Raw genomic sequence first — 17,019 nt, 5'->3', positions numbered from 1 at the left:
TTTGCCATGAACAGCTTTATTGTATAAAACCACTAATCAACCCCTGTGGCCCAACATTTCAACTCCCCTCCCCCATTCTGCCAAGGACATGCAGGTCCTGGACCACCTTCACCACTGCTCCCTCCACCATCCAACGCCTCCTCTTCCACCTCCAGAAAATTTCAACCCCAGGGCATCAATAAGGATTTCACCAGTTTTTTTTTCTCTTCTCTTTTACCCCTTCTCTTCCTCTTTCTCCCCCCCCACCCCCCCATCCATCTCCAACCTTTCAGCTCAGCAGTGTCCCCATGACGTGTCCTACCTGCCTATCTTCCTTTCCACCTATCACTCCACCTTCCCCTCTAACCTAACATCTCCATTCTCACCCCATTCACTCATTGTACTTGCTGCTACATTCCCCCCCCCCCCCCCCGCTCATTTATATCTCCACTCTGCAGTCACCCTGCTTCTATTCCTGACGAAAGGGTTTTTGCCCGAAACATCACTTTTTTTTTCTGCTCTATAGTCTAGACTTATTGTATTGAACTCTGCACTTGTCAAAATGCCGGATTAAAACTTGTTTCTCTCACTACATATGATGTACCTTGCCATGTGGTGTGATGGTGGAAACTTAATTGTTGGGGCAAATCTTGGATCCTTTTCAAAATAAAGTAGCTTACTTTGGCATCCAATTCCAAGTTCACGTTCTGCAGCCATGATTTGCAGATCCAAGAGGCTACAAAGAATGAGGAATGGTAATCTTCTCGTTCTATAGAATCTGAAATGATGCTTGCAGATTGGAAGGTAGGAAATATCCCCACCCTGTTTAAGAAGGGAGTGAGCGAAAACCAGAAGCTTAACCTTGCATCAATAGTAGGGAATGTGCTAGAATCATTGTAAACCAATGCAAAGTTGACATTTGGATGATCGCAGAAGATGTTGGAAAAACCTGGCAGCATCAGGAGAAAAGTAGATGACGTTTCAAGTTTAATATGACTCCTCAGAACATGGATGACCTAATTGGATATATTCACATGGACTTTTAAAAATATGAGTGTTGGACTAGGCTAGCAGTCACCTGTCCCTCAGTTCAGAGTTGACCATGCTGTTGTGGGCCTGGAGTAGTAGGCCAAACCAGATATGGGCAACAGTTTATCTCCCACAAGTGACATTTAGTGAGCCAGATTTAGCTGACAATTGATAACTGTTCCATGGTCGTTATTTGAAATCAGATTCCACTATTTGCCATAAAGGATTCCACCCCAGATGACCATAACATTATCTAGGTCTTTGAATTAATAGAAATTGTTGGGAAAACTCCAGAGTCTGGCAGCATCTGTTCTGAAGAAGGGTCACAAGACTTAAATGTTAACTCTGCTTTCCCTCCACAAATGCTGCCAGACCTGCTGAGGTTTTCCTGCAATTAGTTTTTTGTTCTGAATTTCCAGCATCCACAGTTCTTTGGGCTTTTTCCTCTGGATTAATGGTCTCATGATTGTTTAAACATTTTATTTTAAGCTGTTGCTATCAAAATTCAAAGAGCTGATGAGTGTAGGAGATATTTTCTAATGTTCTGAGATGTGTCCTCTCTGCACCTCTGCAACAAGCCATTCTTTAAAACTGAGCCAACTGACTCCAAGCTGGGGATGTATCCATTGTATTGCAAGCACCTTTTTTTTTTCCCCCAATGGCAGTAGTATATTTAGACTTGCAGAAAGTGCTTGATAAAAGTTCTCACCCTCCTCTCTCCCTCCCGCACCCCCAATGAAGTAGGTTAGAAAAAATTAAAGCATTTGGGATAGAAGCTGATGGCTAGCCAATCATTAATCCATACCAGGACAACAGTAAACAACATAATAAATGGATCATTCTATTGATCCTAGTCTGTGACACCAGCTGTTCTGGGCATGATACTTGCCATCATTCTCTCAACCTTCTGACTCTTGGATGAATCAATGACTAGGGTCAAAGTTTCTTCCTCTCTCTATGGCTCCATGCACAACGTCCCACTACTGTCCTTGATAGGTCCTAATCTTGCTCATTCTTTTAATCATGAAACAGCTGTAGAAAAGCTTTAGGGGTTTCCTTGATCCTACCTATCAAAAACTTCATATCCACTCCTGGCTCTTAGCCAGGAAGGGCCTAAAGAGAGAGCTAACTTGTAATACTCCAGTGCACTAAGTGAGCCTGAGCCTTCTCATCTCATCATAACATAAGCCTCTTTCTTTCTCTTGAGAAGAGATTCAATTTCTTTAGTAAACCACAGCTCCCTGGCTCGACCACTTCCTGCCTGACAAGTACATACTCATCAACAACAGACAATGTGTGTTCTTTGAGCAAGCTCTACGTTTCAGTTGTGCCTGTCCCTTGCAGTTTCCTTCCCTGGACTATGCATCCTAAATCTTGCCCAATCTCATCATAATTGCCTCCCCCTCCCCATTAAGTCTTGTACTGCGGTATATACCTATCCCTTTCCATTGCTAAAGTAAACATAACCAAATTGTGATCACTAGCACCAAAGTGCTCACCTACCTCCAATCCAATGTGGCCTTGCTTCTTGATGGCCTATCTACGAACTGTCAGGAAACCCTCCTGTACTCCATTGGACAAAAACTGATCCATCTAATATACTCTAACTGTAGCATTTTTCAGTCAGTATTTGTAAAGTTGAAGTCTCCCATGACCGCTATCCTGTTATTTTTCACTCCTATCCAGAGTCATCTTTGCAATCCTCTCCGCATGTCTGGAACTTTTGAGGCCTATAGAAAACTCCCAACAGGGTGACTTCTCCTCTCTCTTTACCTATTTCTAACCTCTGCCCATACTACCTCATCAAATATCCTTTCTGCCGCTATAATACTGTCATTCAGTCAAATGCCACACCTTGCCCTCTTTTACCACCTTCCCCATTCTTAGAAACATCTAAACCCCAGAACCTGCAACAACCATTCCTGTCCTTGTTCTATCCATGTCTTCAAAATGGCTACAACATTGAGGTCCCAAGTACCAACCCATGCTACCAGTTTATCCACCTTTAGAGTAGGACGGTGGGTTTGGGTGGGATGTTCTTTTTGGTGTAGATTCGATGAGCTGAATAGCCTACTTCCACACTGTAGGGATTCTGTCTTTCAGAGGTGATGGTCATGGTCTGGCAATTATGATGCATGTTTTATTTTCCACTTTATCGGCCCATGCCTATATGTTGTCTAGGCTTTGGTTGAATTAAGACTACTTCAGCATCTGAGTGGTCTCCTAATGTACAATACTGTTCGAGACTATGGCGACTGCAGATGCTGGAGAAATCAGTTGATGACGCATGGCACTGGAAGGCACAGCAGGTCAGGTAGCATCCCAGGAGCAAGAGTTATGTTTCAAGCAAGACCTCTTCTTCAGGATTGTAGATGTACTTGCATTCCTTGATGTCCGATAAGTGGAGAAAAATTGTTTGCTGTTCTTATCCTGAGAAGGATCCACACACACAGGTCCTGGGCAGGGCTGACTGTAGAGAAAGTGCCAGGCCTAGGACACTACCCTGAGGAACCATCTATTAACACCAAATGAGGTGGGATTTTTTTTCTCTCTGGGCATAGTGAATCTGTGGATGTGTTTATTGCTTAGAGTTGTAGCTGGATCATGAAGAATGTTCCAGTTTGGAATACCGAATTATTTTAAAATTCGTATAGGGATCCAAGCAGTTCGCGGAAAGGTAGGAAAGTCCAGATGAGGTTCATTAGGTCTGCATTGTTTTAATGTTTAATTGTTTGACACCTCCTTAATGTTTCTGCTCCTTTGCCTAACTTTTTTTTTAAAAAAATTGCACAATTGAGCTGATGCAATCTTTTGCCTGTTACAAATGAGAATGCATTTCAATAACGTGCTACATCAAAACACTTTTCACTTTTTAAGGCTTAATATTTAAGCCAAACGAAAATTAGATGAATTCCAGAGGTTATGTTGTAGATCAAGTGGTTAATCCAAAGAAAAATGACGTCTCTGCAAACTACTGTCGTACATATCCAATGTAAAGATTGATTTTGGTTTTGTAGCAATTATATAGGCTACCTGCAAGGTGAGCTGAAAATGTGTTGCTGGGAAAGCACAGCAGGTCAGGCAGCATCTAAAGAGCAGGCGAATCGACGTTTCGGGCATAAGCCCTTCTTCAGGAATTCCTGAAGAAGGGCTTATGCCCGAAACGTCTATTCTCCTGCTCTTTAGATGCTGCCTGACCTGCTGTGCTTTTCCAGCAACACATTTTCAGCTCTGATCTCCAGCATCTGCAGTCCTCACTTTCTCCTACCAGTAAGGCGAACTGGGTAAGATTTTCTGGCTGACAGCCTGAACCGATGAGGGATTCGGGATGAGCTTGTGAAGGCCAATCCTTATTGGATAGATCAGTTGTAGTTTGTGTACATATGGAAGTTACACTCTGCTTCAATGGCCTTTCACACTGGAAGACAGTGGGAAAAGTTATCAATAGTTGTGTATATAATAATTTCAATTGGAAAAATTGAGCAAAAATCTGGTAACAAAACTATTATGATTGACTTGGTTTGTTACCACAATGTAAAGCAAAAGTTAAGCTTTTTTCTTTTCTTATATGGAATTCCAACTTTACCTTGGATAGGAAAGCAGAGACCAAAAAGAGATTGCAACCCGCAAATGAGCAATATGTGCTTTGCATCTATATTTGGGCAAGCATACCTTTTAAATGTTTCCTTCCACTAATTGAAATTAACAGACTTTATTCTGCAGTCCCTTTTTCTTTGGAGCTGTCCTTCATAGTTGGACATACCAGGTAATTACCTAAAGAGGGAGAGTGCAGATGCTGGAGATCAGAGCTTAAAAAGTGTTGCTGGAAAAGCACAGCAGGTCAGGCAGCATCAAAGGAGCAGGATTCCTGAAGAAGGGCTTATGCCCAAAACATTGGTTCTCCTGTCCCTTTGCTGCCTGACCTGCTGTGCTTTTCCAGCAATACATTTTTAAACTACCTAAAGAACCAACATTATCCCTCAAAAGCAATGTAGAATTCCAACTGAGTTCTAGAGCGTTCACTGATTTTATTTTATACCTACTGACTTCTCTGTTCCAGTGATAATTAGAATTCTATTAACTTCATTCCCACGATTACAGCTACCTCTGGTATAAAAACATGTTCCTCATTATAGCTTTTCATTATAGTTTCAGCAATAGCAATTCTTGTGGCCTGTTTTTACTTGTGTATTTGTTTGCATTTGATTGAAATTGAACAATGATGCCACAAATCTAACAATGTACAGGGCTGACTGAGGAGCATTGTGTGACTGTTGTCTGAAGTAAAGGTGCAAATGTAGATGAATAAGATGACTTGGGGGCAAAGCAAAATATTTTCAGATTCATCAGACGCAACACGCAGTAGGATAATGGAAGGATTGAACTTCAACTAATTTTAACAAATTTCAGACAATTAAAATTCCCAAATGTGCATTTTGCTTAAACTAAACTTGTTCAACCGTTTCACCTGTAAAATGTAATTAAAATAGTATTTTAATTTGTTCTGTAAAATGTCTGGAAAAAGTACCTGAAATTCAAGTCAGTTAAAATCAAATTAGCTCATGTAACCCAGAGGAGAGAAATCGTCAGCTGTGGCAATTTTGTATTCCTTCACTCCTGTATTTTCTGCTGCCTCTGTTTTCAATGTGATCTAGATTTATTTGGTAGTCTTAAAATTAAACTGTTCATACTTAATGTTTCTTTTTAGGTTATGACTTTGCTGCAGTATTGGAATGGTTCGCTGAGCGTGTTGACCGAATCATCCTTCTCTTTGATGCTCATAAGCTGGATATATCTGATGAGTTTTCTGAAGTTATCAAAGCACTTAAGAATCATGAAGACAAGATCCGTGTAGTGCTGAACAAGGCAGACCAAATCGAGACCCAGCAGCTAATGAGAGTTTATGGTGCTCTTATGTGGTCTTTAGGCAAAATTGTCAATACTCCTGAAGTGATAAGGGTATACATTGGCTCGTTCTGGTCTCACCCTCTTCTGATTCCAGACAATCGTAAGCTTTTTGAAGCTGAGGAACAAGATTTGTTTAAAGATATCCAGAGCCTCCCTCGAAATGCTGCTTTACGAAAACTCAATGACCTGATCAAGAGAGCACGACTTGCAAAGGTTTGTACACATGCAACGCATCCAGAATGGCTTTATACTCTTCAAATAACTCTGGATCTCCTGTTTTAATTTTTTTGCTTGCTTTTGTGTCTTTGGTTGCTTTGATTTGGATTTGCTTTCACCATTTTTAAGATTTTTATCTTCTGTACTTTTATTGAATTACCTATTTAAGCCATCTCTGTAGATTAAGGCTTAAGCTGTCAAATCCTTCCTTCCTACTGGCTTTTTCACTGATCCTTTTAAAAATAGCATCTATACTACATTTTCTGTACCAATTTGATAGTGAAGTTTTCAATGCAGATTAACAGTTGTTAAAATTGTCAGTATGGCTCTTGCTAACTTTTTTTTTAATAAGGTGGTCGTGGGTTCATCTTGGACATTGTATTGCTCAAGTCTTTTGCAGTTGTACACTGCCTTGGTGAGACTTTTGTCTGGAGTATTGTGTACAACTTTATCCTCCTTTTTCAGAAAAGAAAAAATTGTTAGCAATTTAGAAAAGACGTTATTCAATTCCTCCTTGGGATGAATGGTTTGCATTATGTCAAAGGTTGTTGGATAGGCCTATACTAGAGTATGAGGAATGAGGGGTCTGTTTATGGAACCGCAGGTAATGTTGTTTTTGGGGATTGGATAGGGTGGATATGAAGGATTCAAAGAAAAACTTCATGAATGTTACTGACTCCAGCAGTAATTATTGTCCATCCTTTGATATGGTGATGAGCTACTTTCTTGAATTGCTGCAGCACTTGGTGTCGGGTACTTGCAGTATTTTAATAAGGGTATTTCAGGGTTTTGACCAAGAAACAGTGACCATCAAGGAAAGGATGTTTGATTCTCTCTTGAAGATAGTCACTGCTTGGCACTTGAGCTCCTCTGGCAGGAGAGGTGAGCTGGGGGCCATGCTAAGCACAAGAGGCCTTTTTAAATTGAAGATGAGCATTCTTTTACATGTAAGTTTGCAGAATTCTTGTCACCAGGAAACACTAGAGCCTGGCTCATTGAATTTATTCAAGGTGATATTACGTTTTTGATGGAGAAGGGAGCCTAGAGTTATTTAGGCAGATGGAGTGTAGATGAGACCATAATGGGATCATCTGTAGTTTTATTCAATGGGAGTAGGTTTAAAGTGCTGAATGGCCTAATGAGTAGGCCAGTGTTCTGACCACCAGTTCAGCAGATGACTCAAAGCTTTCTTGTAAGAGGGAACATGTTGTATTGATAATGAACAGAGGTGCAAGACAATGATCCAGACAATAATGTCACAGAATACAACATGTAGCTCTTCATGAGGAGGGAAAATGTGGTATTATACATATCTAGCACAATCTCTGTTTATAGCATAACTTCTACTTTTTGTAGACTTTGCCTGCTATTAAAAGGAAATTCCAATTGTAATGCTTCCATTACTTAGTTACACGACTAGTAAATGCTTTACAAACTTCTTTCCTAACCTCACTGGCACCCAGAGCTATATTCATTTGAGGTTTTTTCATTCCTGTTACCTCTACAGTTTCCATGATACTTTTTTTTTTATAGCTTCTGTTTCCCTTGCATCTGTTCTGACAACACCACTTCTGTTTGAGTCCCAAGTATGTTGTTTCTTCTCCATCAAACATTTCCCCTCGGCCTCGTCAATTCCTTTTTTTTTTCCCACCATTTTAACTTCCGTTACTTTTTTCTTTCCATCCTTCCTCAAACTATATTAGGATACAGTTGTCTTTGCCTTCCACCAGCCTCCATATCCTTTAGTTCAATTCCACCATTTTCATCATGATACTCCCACCAAACCCTCGCATCTGTCCAGAAATTCAAAGTGGCTATTCCCTCACCCTGGTAAGACTACTTGCTCACCACCACCAACCTTATCTGTGCAAGCATAAGAAATTTAGTTCCTCTCCCTCCCTCTATCCAGAATGTGAAAACATTCTATCCTGGCAAAAGAGTTGTTTACTTCTCCTTGAATTTAATATTCTGTATCTGCTGCTTTTTAATATGGTCTTCTGTATATGAGGGAGTCTGAAATCCGAAAGATCATTGCTTTATGCAACTACAAGTCCATCTGTGGTTTGTTTTTTTTCCCCCCAGTCACCTTGTATACTCTTACACTCCTCCCCCTAGATTTCTGAAATGAAGCTCAAAAAACACATCTTCATCTGGTTAGGTGTCTTACAACCATCCAAATTCAACATTTTGATTTCAGCAATTTGGATCATAACTGTTACACCTGATTGTGTTTTATTTGCCTTGGTATGTTACCTATGGCTACTTCTGTTTGCACCATCTCTTTTAGTCTCTTTTTTTTCCTAACTTGTAACCCTAAAGCTTTTTGATATTGTGACACCATTTCCAATAGACTCCCACTTCAAACTCACCTCCTGGGGTATTGAGTGAAACCTGACTATAGATTTCTGTTTCATCATTGTTTGTGGGGAATTAGAGTAGCATCTCTGTACTACAAAGTATTCAAAATTAATTGCCAGGGGTAAAGCTAATCTTAATAGGCTGGTATTGCAAATATCTTTTTCATTAATATTTATTACCAAAGAATGTTTGACCCATTTGATGTAGTTCCAAGTTTGGGAATTATACGTACTCACTCAATATCTAGATGGCCACTAGTATACTGAAGGTAGAAGTAGGCTTTTGAAGTTTTATTTCTAATTGGGTGAATTGGCTCTTAGAGACATTTTATTCCTAAAGTTGCATAATATTTTTTATTACATGGTGTACATACCATTTGGTTTCCAAACTGCTACTTAGGCTACATTTCCAGCCTTCTCCCATCTTTCATTGTCTAAATTTATGATAACTCCATTCCCATTTGCACAGTGAGAAAGGTGTCTCAGTGGCCATCTTTGATGCCTCACCATGCCAGAGACATGGATCTGATTCCACGCTCTGGTAACTCTGTGGAGTTTGCACGTCCTCCCTGTGTTTGCATGGGTTTCTTCCAGTTTCCTCCCAAAGTTCAAAGATGTGCAAGCTAGTTGGATTGGTCATGGGAGATGCAGGATTACAGGGGAGAGTAGGCTGGGGTGAGTCTGGGATGCCCTGCGAAGGGGTCATCATGCACTCAATGGGCTGAATGGCCCACGTCCACACTGTGTAGCAAATCAGTGTTTCTGTTCCTCTTTCCCCCCCCCTTTTTAAAATGCTCTCCAAAATAAAGGGCTGCAGGAATGATCTCATCTGTTCTCTTGGACCTCAATTATTTGCTTCCCTTTCCAAAAGATCTTCACAGAATGTCACTCTTCTCCCTCCATTTACCACCACCACCCCCGCCCCCCACCACCACAAGAAATATTCACCAGAGGTTGCAGGGAGCAGGAACTAATACTGCAGCTCAGGACAGAGAAGGCTGTGGAAGCGCAGCAGTCATTTGGTAGCACTTCCAGCAGTGACTGCTGAGCCTAGCTTCCCACGAAATTGTTACATTGTTGCGTTTACTGGCCATCCAATGCCATAATTATAGGCAATAGACAATAGGTGCAGGTGTTGGTCATTCTGCCCTTCAAGCCAGTACCACCATTCAATATGATCATGGCTGATCATCCTCAATCAGTATTCTGTTCTTGCCTTATCTCCATAACCCTTGATTCCACTATCCTTGAGAGCTCTATCCAACTCTTAAATGAATCCAGAGACTGGGCCTCCACTGCCCTCTGGGGCAGAGCATTCCACACAGCCACCACTCTCTGGGTGAAGAAGTTTCTCCTCATCTCTGTCCTAAATGGTCTACCCCAGTCGCTCCAGTCTTTCAGTGTAAGGTAATCCAGTCAGTCCAGGAATTGACCTCGTGAACCTACGCTGCATTCCCTCAATAGCCAGGATGTCTCTCCTCAAATCTGGAGACCAGAACTGCACACAGTACTCCAGGTGTGGTCTCACCAGGGTCCTGTACAGCTGCAAAAGAACCTCTTTGCTTCTATACTCCATCCCTCTTGTTATGAAGGCCAGCATGCTATTAGCCGCCTTCACTACCTGCTGTACCTGCATGCTTACCTTCATTGAGTGGTGTACAGGAACCCCCAGATCTCTCTGTCCTGCCCCTTGACCTAAATTGATTCCATTTAGGTAGTAATCTGCCTTCCTGTTCTTGCCACCAAAGTGGGTAACCATTCGTTTATCCACATTAAATTGCATCTGGCCACTCACCTAACTTGTCCAGGTCACCCTGTAACCTCCTAACATCCTGATGACATTTCACCCTGCCAGCCAGCTTAGTATCATCAGCAAATTTGCTAATATTACTTTTTAATACCTTCATCGATATCATTAATTACATCACATTTGCACATGAGACAGAATTAATTATGGTGTAGGAAGCTCTGACCCCTGCAGAACTTCATTGGTCACCAGCTGCCATCCTGAAAAGGGCTGCTTTATCCCCACTCTCTGCCTTCTGCCAGTGAGCACTGTGGCATTGTCACTCGCTGGACTAATGTGCTTCAAAATTCAGGAATAAACATTGGTTATCTTTATTTGATCTAGCATCCCTTTTGGAATATCATTTTAATAATCCTTACAGGCGAGTTGGAAAGGTCAAAGTGCCCTGCCTTTAAGTGGAACAGTTTCATTGTAATAATTCTTTATAATGAACTATCGAGTTTCCGGAGCTTGAGTTTCTTTTCCTGTTTACTTGTTCCTTAGAAATACTTGTATCTCCAGTTCTTGCCTGTCTTTCAGCATCCTTTTTTAACTTTTTTTTTGAAGGACATCTGTTATGAGCCTGTCTTGCAAATAAAATAACAAAACCTGCTGGTTGTGCAGATGGTTTTAGCAAGCCAGTAACTTTGTAGTTGTGTACAATTTTAGGCCTAATACCCACTTGTTTAGCAGTAAGTTTACATTTTGATTCATTAGAAAATGGTGGGTATCAGGAACTGAACCAATGCTGAGCTTTTTCTTTACATTGACCAATAGTTACTTTTTAATTCCATAATGGGAATCCTTTGAGTCATCTTTAGACTGTCTTAATTATACATGGTAACTGTTTAAGGATGTGCACTCTAATATTTTAATAAAAAGGCAATTCAACTTCTAACTATTCCCTTCTATAGAGTCCTTGAAAAATTACATGTATACTGCTGAAGCTGATTTTCTTGCAGTTGCTAAACTGTTTTGTAGACTTATTCATTAGTTACGATGGCCTGATTTTGTTTGCTCTTAACTCCTGGGCTGAGAGCATGGACAAACCTGTTTGGTATTGTGTTGCAGCCACTGGCTCTGTTCTCTGCCACCATCCCAATGATTTTTCTCAACTGGGCAGTCTTGCAATAACCCCAAAGTCTCCACACTCTACGCCTTTATCATATGTTGGCAAAAGGAAAGAGTGTATGTGGTTCCCTCCTATTTTTGATCTGCTTTTTGTACTTCCTACTGTGAAGACTCTGGCATTTCCTCATTATAATTCTCCAGTCTTTTCTACCAAAGGTTCAGCAGGTTACTTTTGCACATTAAGTAACATGCACTAGCCTTGATGGATGTATGTATGTTGTGTTTGCCTGTACTTTGCTTTAAGAGAGATCTCCGCCATCTCTGGGCCTCTCTTCTGAGAAAGATTTACATAATGCTTTTCATCTTTGCTGAACTTTGTCACAAGACCTAAAGTGACTTCATCTTCACCTTGATAAATCAAATACGTGCTGGAGATTTTACAACATGACACTCCACCTACAATTCACTGTATTGTCTGACTTTTACAAGGGGCTACATTTTTACCAGCAATCATCCAAGTCTGAATTTTGGCAAGTTCCAGAAGTGTTTCTTTCCATGAGCTTGACAGAATTTTTGGACACTTTTTTTTCCCACAACTTGCATTGTTAGTTATGCATTACAATATCTTCCCTCTTGTCAGAAACATTTTTTTAAGGGTTTTTCTTAAGGTATTTAAAAAAAAACTCCACTTCACTTCATGTAACTCAAACTGGTTTGTTGACCAATCTTTCCAAACTAGTCATTAAATAGAATTGTACTGGTCAGAAGGAGGACATTTGACCCATTTCTGTCCTGGATCTGAAAAGTGATCCAGCTAGTCCCATTCTGCAGCCCTATCTCGATTAGCACTCCAAAACATTTGAAACTGATGAATTTTAATTCTCATTAACGAATTGCCTCCACCACTCTCCCAAGCAACGCATTTCAAATCCGAGCAATTGAATGAAGAGGTTTTTCCTCCTCACTGACAATCTTGCAATTGTGATTCTTAGTTACTAAATGTTGGGGATGAAATGAATTATGCAGTGGGCGACTCGCTAGTAGCAGTCCAATTTAGATAAGCAATTGTGCCCCACAAAGTTATTGACTGTTTATTCAAGAGCTCACTGGGAGAGACCAGTTGACCAAATGGTCGCAAGTCTCTGAGATGCATAGTTGATTGATTGTTAAAATGACTAACCAGTATAATCAATTAGCAAACTGTTAATTGCAGGATAATGAGCAAGGTAGGCACTTTGCCCAGTCCAGACACTGTGACGGAGGCTAATGTTGGTTAGTAGTTGATAAGCAAGCATTGGTATACCATAGGGGCTTGCAAAAGAGAAGAATATTCCCATGCAGAGAGAGAATTCATTAATCAGTAGCAATACAGCTGCAAGTCCATCTGTCTTGCTGAGCCTGGGAAAATATGAACTTAGCAAGCAGGTACAGATTTAAAATTCCAGCCTTTTAAAATGTGACAAAATGGCTGCTTCAAATCTAATGTCTACCTCACTAACATACCAACTAGTAGAAACATAATATCCTTCTTTGCCTTGTCAAAATTGATTGTTAAATTTGGAAATCTCCGGGCAGTCACTTCCTAATCTACACTCCTCCAAGGAGAATAAGCCAAATTTCTAAAATCTATCATTATATTTAAACTCCCTCACTTTGTTTTCTCTCTCTCACATGGGCTTTCACAATATCTGTCTAATTTTCAGACTGACAGACACTGACTCGCTGACGGAAACATTGGCCACATGATCAGCCATTTGCATGCAAGGCTAATAAGTATTTGGGGATGAGAGTTCAAAATTCATCTAACCCCATTCCACCTACTATTGGTTCTGCTATAACATGTTTCTTCAGCATGAATTGCCTATAATGCAGTTGAAGGATTTAGACTATATTATGTGTAGAATGCACACTTTCCTTACTTGTATTGGTTATAGCATTATTTCAGTACCATTTTCGTTTAAATGATGTTGCTGTTTTGCAACTTTCTTAACATGCGATTGCACTGGAATGGGACTATCAAGTTATTAGAACACCACCATTCCTCCCTACTACTTTAATTACAGGACTTGATGTCTTCTAATGCAATCTGTACTGGCTGGTGGCTGCCTTTATAACACAAGTCATTGATATTCTGGAACTGAATTAGTGGAATATGTGGTATAACAATTAATTTCTGAAATAAGCTTTAATGCAAAATAGTATCCTGCCCTTGTTTTGGTGGTATGCTTTTTAAAAAAAGTCTATATAATGCTCAAATTGACAAGCTAAATCAAAGCTTAAAAATCTAAGTCCAATTTGCTTACAATATTACAGCTGATTTACAGGAATACAACCATGCCATTAGGGAAAAGTGAAAATGAGCCACTTGTTGGTCTGTGACTGGGGAAAAAAAAGTATATTTGTAAAACGATTCATTCTCTCATCAGAATGTCTATTTTAAATAAATGAATTTGTTTGAAGCATTGTTGTTAAAATTGCCTCTTACTATTAGAGCACTTGTTTTTGTTGATCTGTCCAATAGGTTCAACTAGATATTAATCAAGCAGTATGAACAAGTGTTTCCTGGCATTAAGCCTAAATATGTGCAAAAATAGGAATTGCTGGAGAAACTAAGTATTTATGGGAAGAAAACAGTTAATGTTTTGAGTCCAGTGACATTTCCGCAAACACCGTTCTATTCATCTAGCTAGTATATCCTGGACCCCATTCGATTTTACTTTCTCCATCAGTGTTTATTTCCTTTTCCACAGATGCTGAGTGTCACCGGCAATTTGTTTCATGGCTCTCCAATGTCCATAGTTTAGTTTTATTTAAGCCTAAATGTGTCGGTGAAAATTTAAAAACACTCATCTTGCTCTGTAGATTTCAACATTCAATACACACTCTTTCCAGTTGCTTTTTGCACCTCCAACTGTCTTCTGGTTCTCTTTTATGTTTTGTTCAAAACTCTCTAGTATTGATTTAATTCACTTGAACATGGGTGAGGTCCCAGAGGACTAGAGAATTGCTAATGTCTCCTTAAGAGTAACAGGGATAATCCAGGTAATTATAGACCAGTGAGCCAGTTGACAGTGATTGGGAAATTGCTGGAGAAAATGCTGAGATAGGATCTCTGGAAAATGGACTCCGTGATAGGCAACGTTGTCTTGTGCAGCGAAGGTCATGTTTTAACCAACTTAATAGAATTCTTTTTGAGGAAGATTGAGGGAAAGGCTGTAGATGTCACATATGGACTCCAGTAAGCTGTTTGAGATTCCCCATGGGAGACTGATGGAGAAAGTAAAGTCACATGGGATCCAGGATGGATAGAGAACTGGCTGGACAATAGGAGACAGTAGTAGTGGAAGGGAATTTCTCAACTGAGAACTGTGACTAGTGGTGTTCTACAGGGATCTGTGCTGGGACCACTGTTTGTAATATACATAAATGATCTGGAGGAAGGTATAGCTAGGTCAGATCAAGTTTGAAGATGACACTAATATTGGTGGAGTAGCAGATAGTGAAGGGGACTGTCAGAGAATACAGCAGAATATAGATTGGAGATTTTGGGTAGAGAAACGACAGATGGGATTCAATCCAGGCAAATGCGTAGTGATGTACGAAGTAACAAAGAAGATTGAGGGCAGAGCAGTAGATGTGATCTATTTGGACTTCAGTAAGGTGTTCGACAAGGTTCCCCATGGGAGGCTGGGGCTGTTTTCCCTGGAGTGTCAGAGGCTGAGGGGTGACCTTTTGGAGGTTTACAAAATTGAGGGGCATGGATAGGATAAATACAGTCTTTTCCCTAGGTTCAGGGAGTCCAGAACTAGAGGGCATAGGTTTATGGTGAGAGGGGAAAGATATAAAAGAGACCTCCAGGGGCAACGTTTTCACACAGAGGGTGGTACATGTATAGAATGAGCTACCAGAGGAAGTGGTGGAGGTTGGTACAATTGCAACATTTTAAGAGGCATTTGGATGGGTATATGAATAGGAAGGGTTTGGAGGGATATGGTCCGGGTGCTGGCAGGTGGGACTAGATTGGATTGGGATATATAGGCGGGTTGGACCAAAGGGTCTGTTTCCATGCTGTACATCTTTGACTAAGAGCAAACTATATAGTAAATGGAAAGTCCTGGGGAAAATTGTTGTACAGAGATCTGGGTGTTCTGGTCCACTGTACCCTGAAAGTGGTAATGCAGGTTGACAGAATAGTCAATAAGGCATATGGCATGCTTTCCTTCATTGGACGGGGTATTAAGTACAAGAGTTGGCAGGTCATCTTACATTGTATAAGACTTCGGTTCAGCCACATTTGGAATGCTGCGTACAGTTCTGGTCACCACATTACCAAAAGGATATGGATGCTTTGGATAGGGTGTAGAGCAGGTTCACCAGGATGTTGCCTGGTATGGAGGGTGTTGGGTTGAGTAGGTTAAGATTCCTTTCATTAGAAAGGAAGCAGTTGAGGGGAGAACCTGACAGGTCTACAAAATGAGGTATAGGCAGGGTGTATAGCAAGAAGCTTTTTCCCCAAGAGTAGGAGACTCTATTACTAGGATTCGTAAGTTCAAGGTGAGAGGAAGTGTTTAAGGGAAATAACATGGAAATTTCTTTATGCAGAGAGTGGTGGGTGCTGGAATGCATTGCCAGTGGAGGTGGTAAAGATGGGCACAATAGCATTATTTTAAGATGTCTCTGGACAGATATGTGAATGGGTAGGGATACACGTGCTTAGAAAAATCAGCAACAGGTTTAGATAGAGAATCTGGTGCAGTCTGGGTGGGTCAAATGGCTTTTCCTGTGCTGTAATTTTCTTTATTTTGTTCTTGAAATGAATGATGCTTTACAGTTGTCTCTGACCAAAATAATAATTTTTAATCACTTTAATATTATGTAGCTTTGGATTAGTACTCTCTCTCTCTTTTGTGTTGGTAATAGAGCTAATACATTCTTTTGAATTAAGAACAGAAGGAGGCCATTTAGCATACTAGCCGGTACTATTTGCCTAGATCTCGGCTAACACAATTGTAGCCTCAAGTCTACATTCCTGAAAATCCAAAAACAATCCCATGAAACTTAAATTAAGATCCAGAAAGTTTATGCTTGATGTGTGCTAATAATCATCCCCCATACCTGTGTTCCCCAGTTGCCCTTTTCCATTTTATGCATCTATTTTAAAAACCATTTAATTAAATTTTGAATGTATTGTTTTGATTTTGTCTAAAAGCATGTTCATTTATTTTTGCTAGTTTTTTTCCAAAAAAACATTATTGCATAATGGCACGTAGAACAGTACAGGCCCTTTGACCCTCAATATTGGGTCAACCTCTTATCCTACTCTGAGATCAAACTAACCTACATACACTTTTGTTGTACTATCTTCCATGTACCCATCCAAGAGTTGCTTAAATGTCCCTAATGTATCTGACTCTATTACCACCACTTCTGGCAGTGCATTCCACACACCAGCCAGTCTGTGTAAAGAAACTAACTCTGACATCTCCATAAACCTTCCTCCAATCACTGTGATAGCCATTTCTGCCCTGGAAATAAGACTATTCACTCCATCTCTGCTTACCATCTTTTACACCTCTATCAAATCACCTCTCATTCTTCCTCACTCCTGTGAGAAAAGCCCTAGCTCCCTCAGCTTTATTTCATAAGATGTCCTCCAGTCCAGGCAGCATTCTG

General features: G+C 40.3%; 1 protein-coding gene across 2 annotated transcripts in view; it reads left to right on the top strand.

The window, feature by feature from the left end:
* The window catches only part of LOC132830811 (EH domain-containing protein 3), a 68,474-nt gene that overhangs the window by 38,890 nt on the left and 12,565 nt on the right, over positions 1 to 17,019 (top strand). The window contains exon 4 of one of the 2 annotated variants that reach the window (XM_060848688.1): positions 5,717 to 6,129. In XM_060848688.1, coding sequence (XP_060704671.1) covers positions 5,717 to 6,129 — 413 coding nt within the window. The remainder of the gene's footprint in view (positions 1 to 5,716; positions 6,130 to 17,019) is intronic. The other variant, XM_060848678.1, reaches the window with a different exon arrangement.

Source organism: Hemiscyllium ocellatum, chromosome 3, assembly GCF_020745735.1.
Source record: "Hemiscyllium ocellatum isolate sHemOce1 chromosome 3, sHemOce1.pat.X.cur, whole genome shotgun sequence".
NCBI lineage: Eukaryota > Metazoa > Chordata > Chondrichthyes > Orectolobiformes > Hemiscylliidae > Hemiscyllium > Hemiscyllium ocellatum.
Note: the sequence above shows the minus strand (reverse complement) of the source record. Positions and strands in the feature narration are given on the sequence as shown.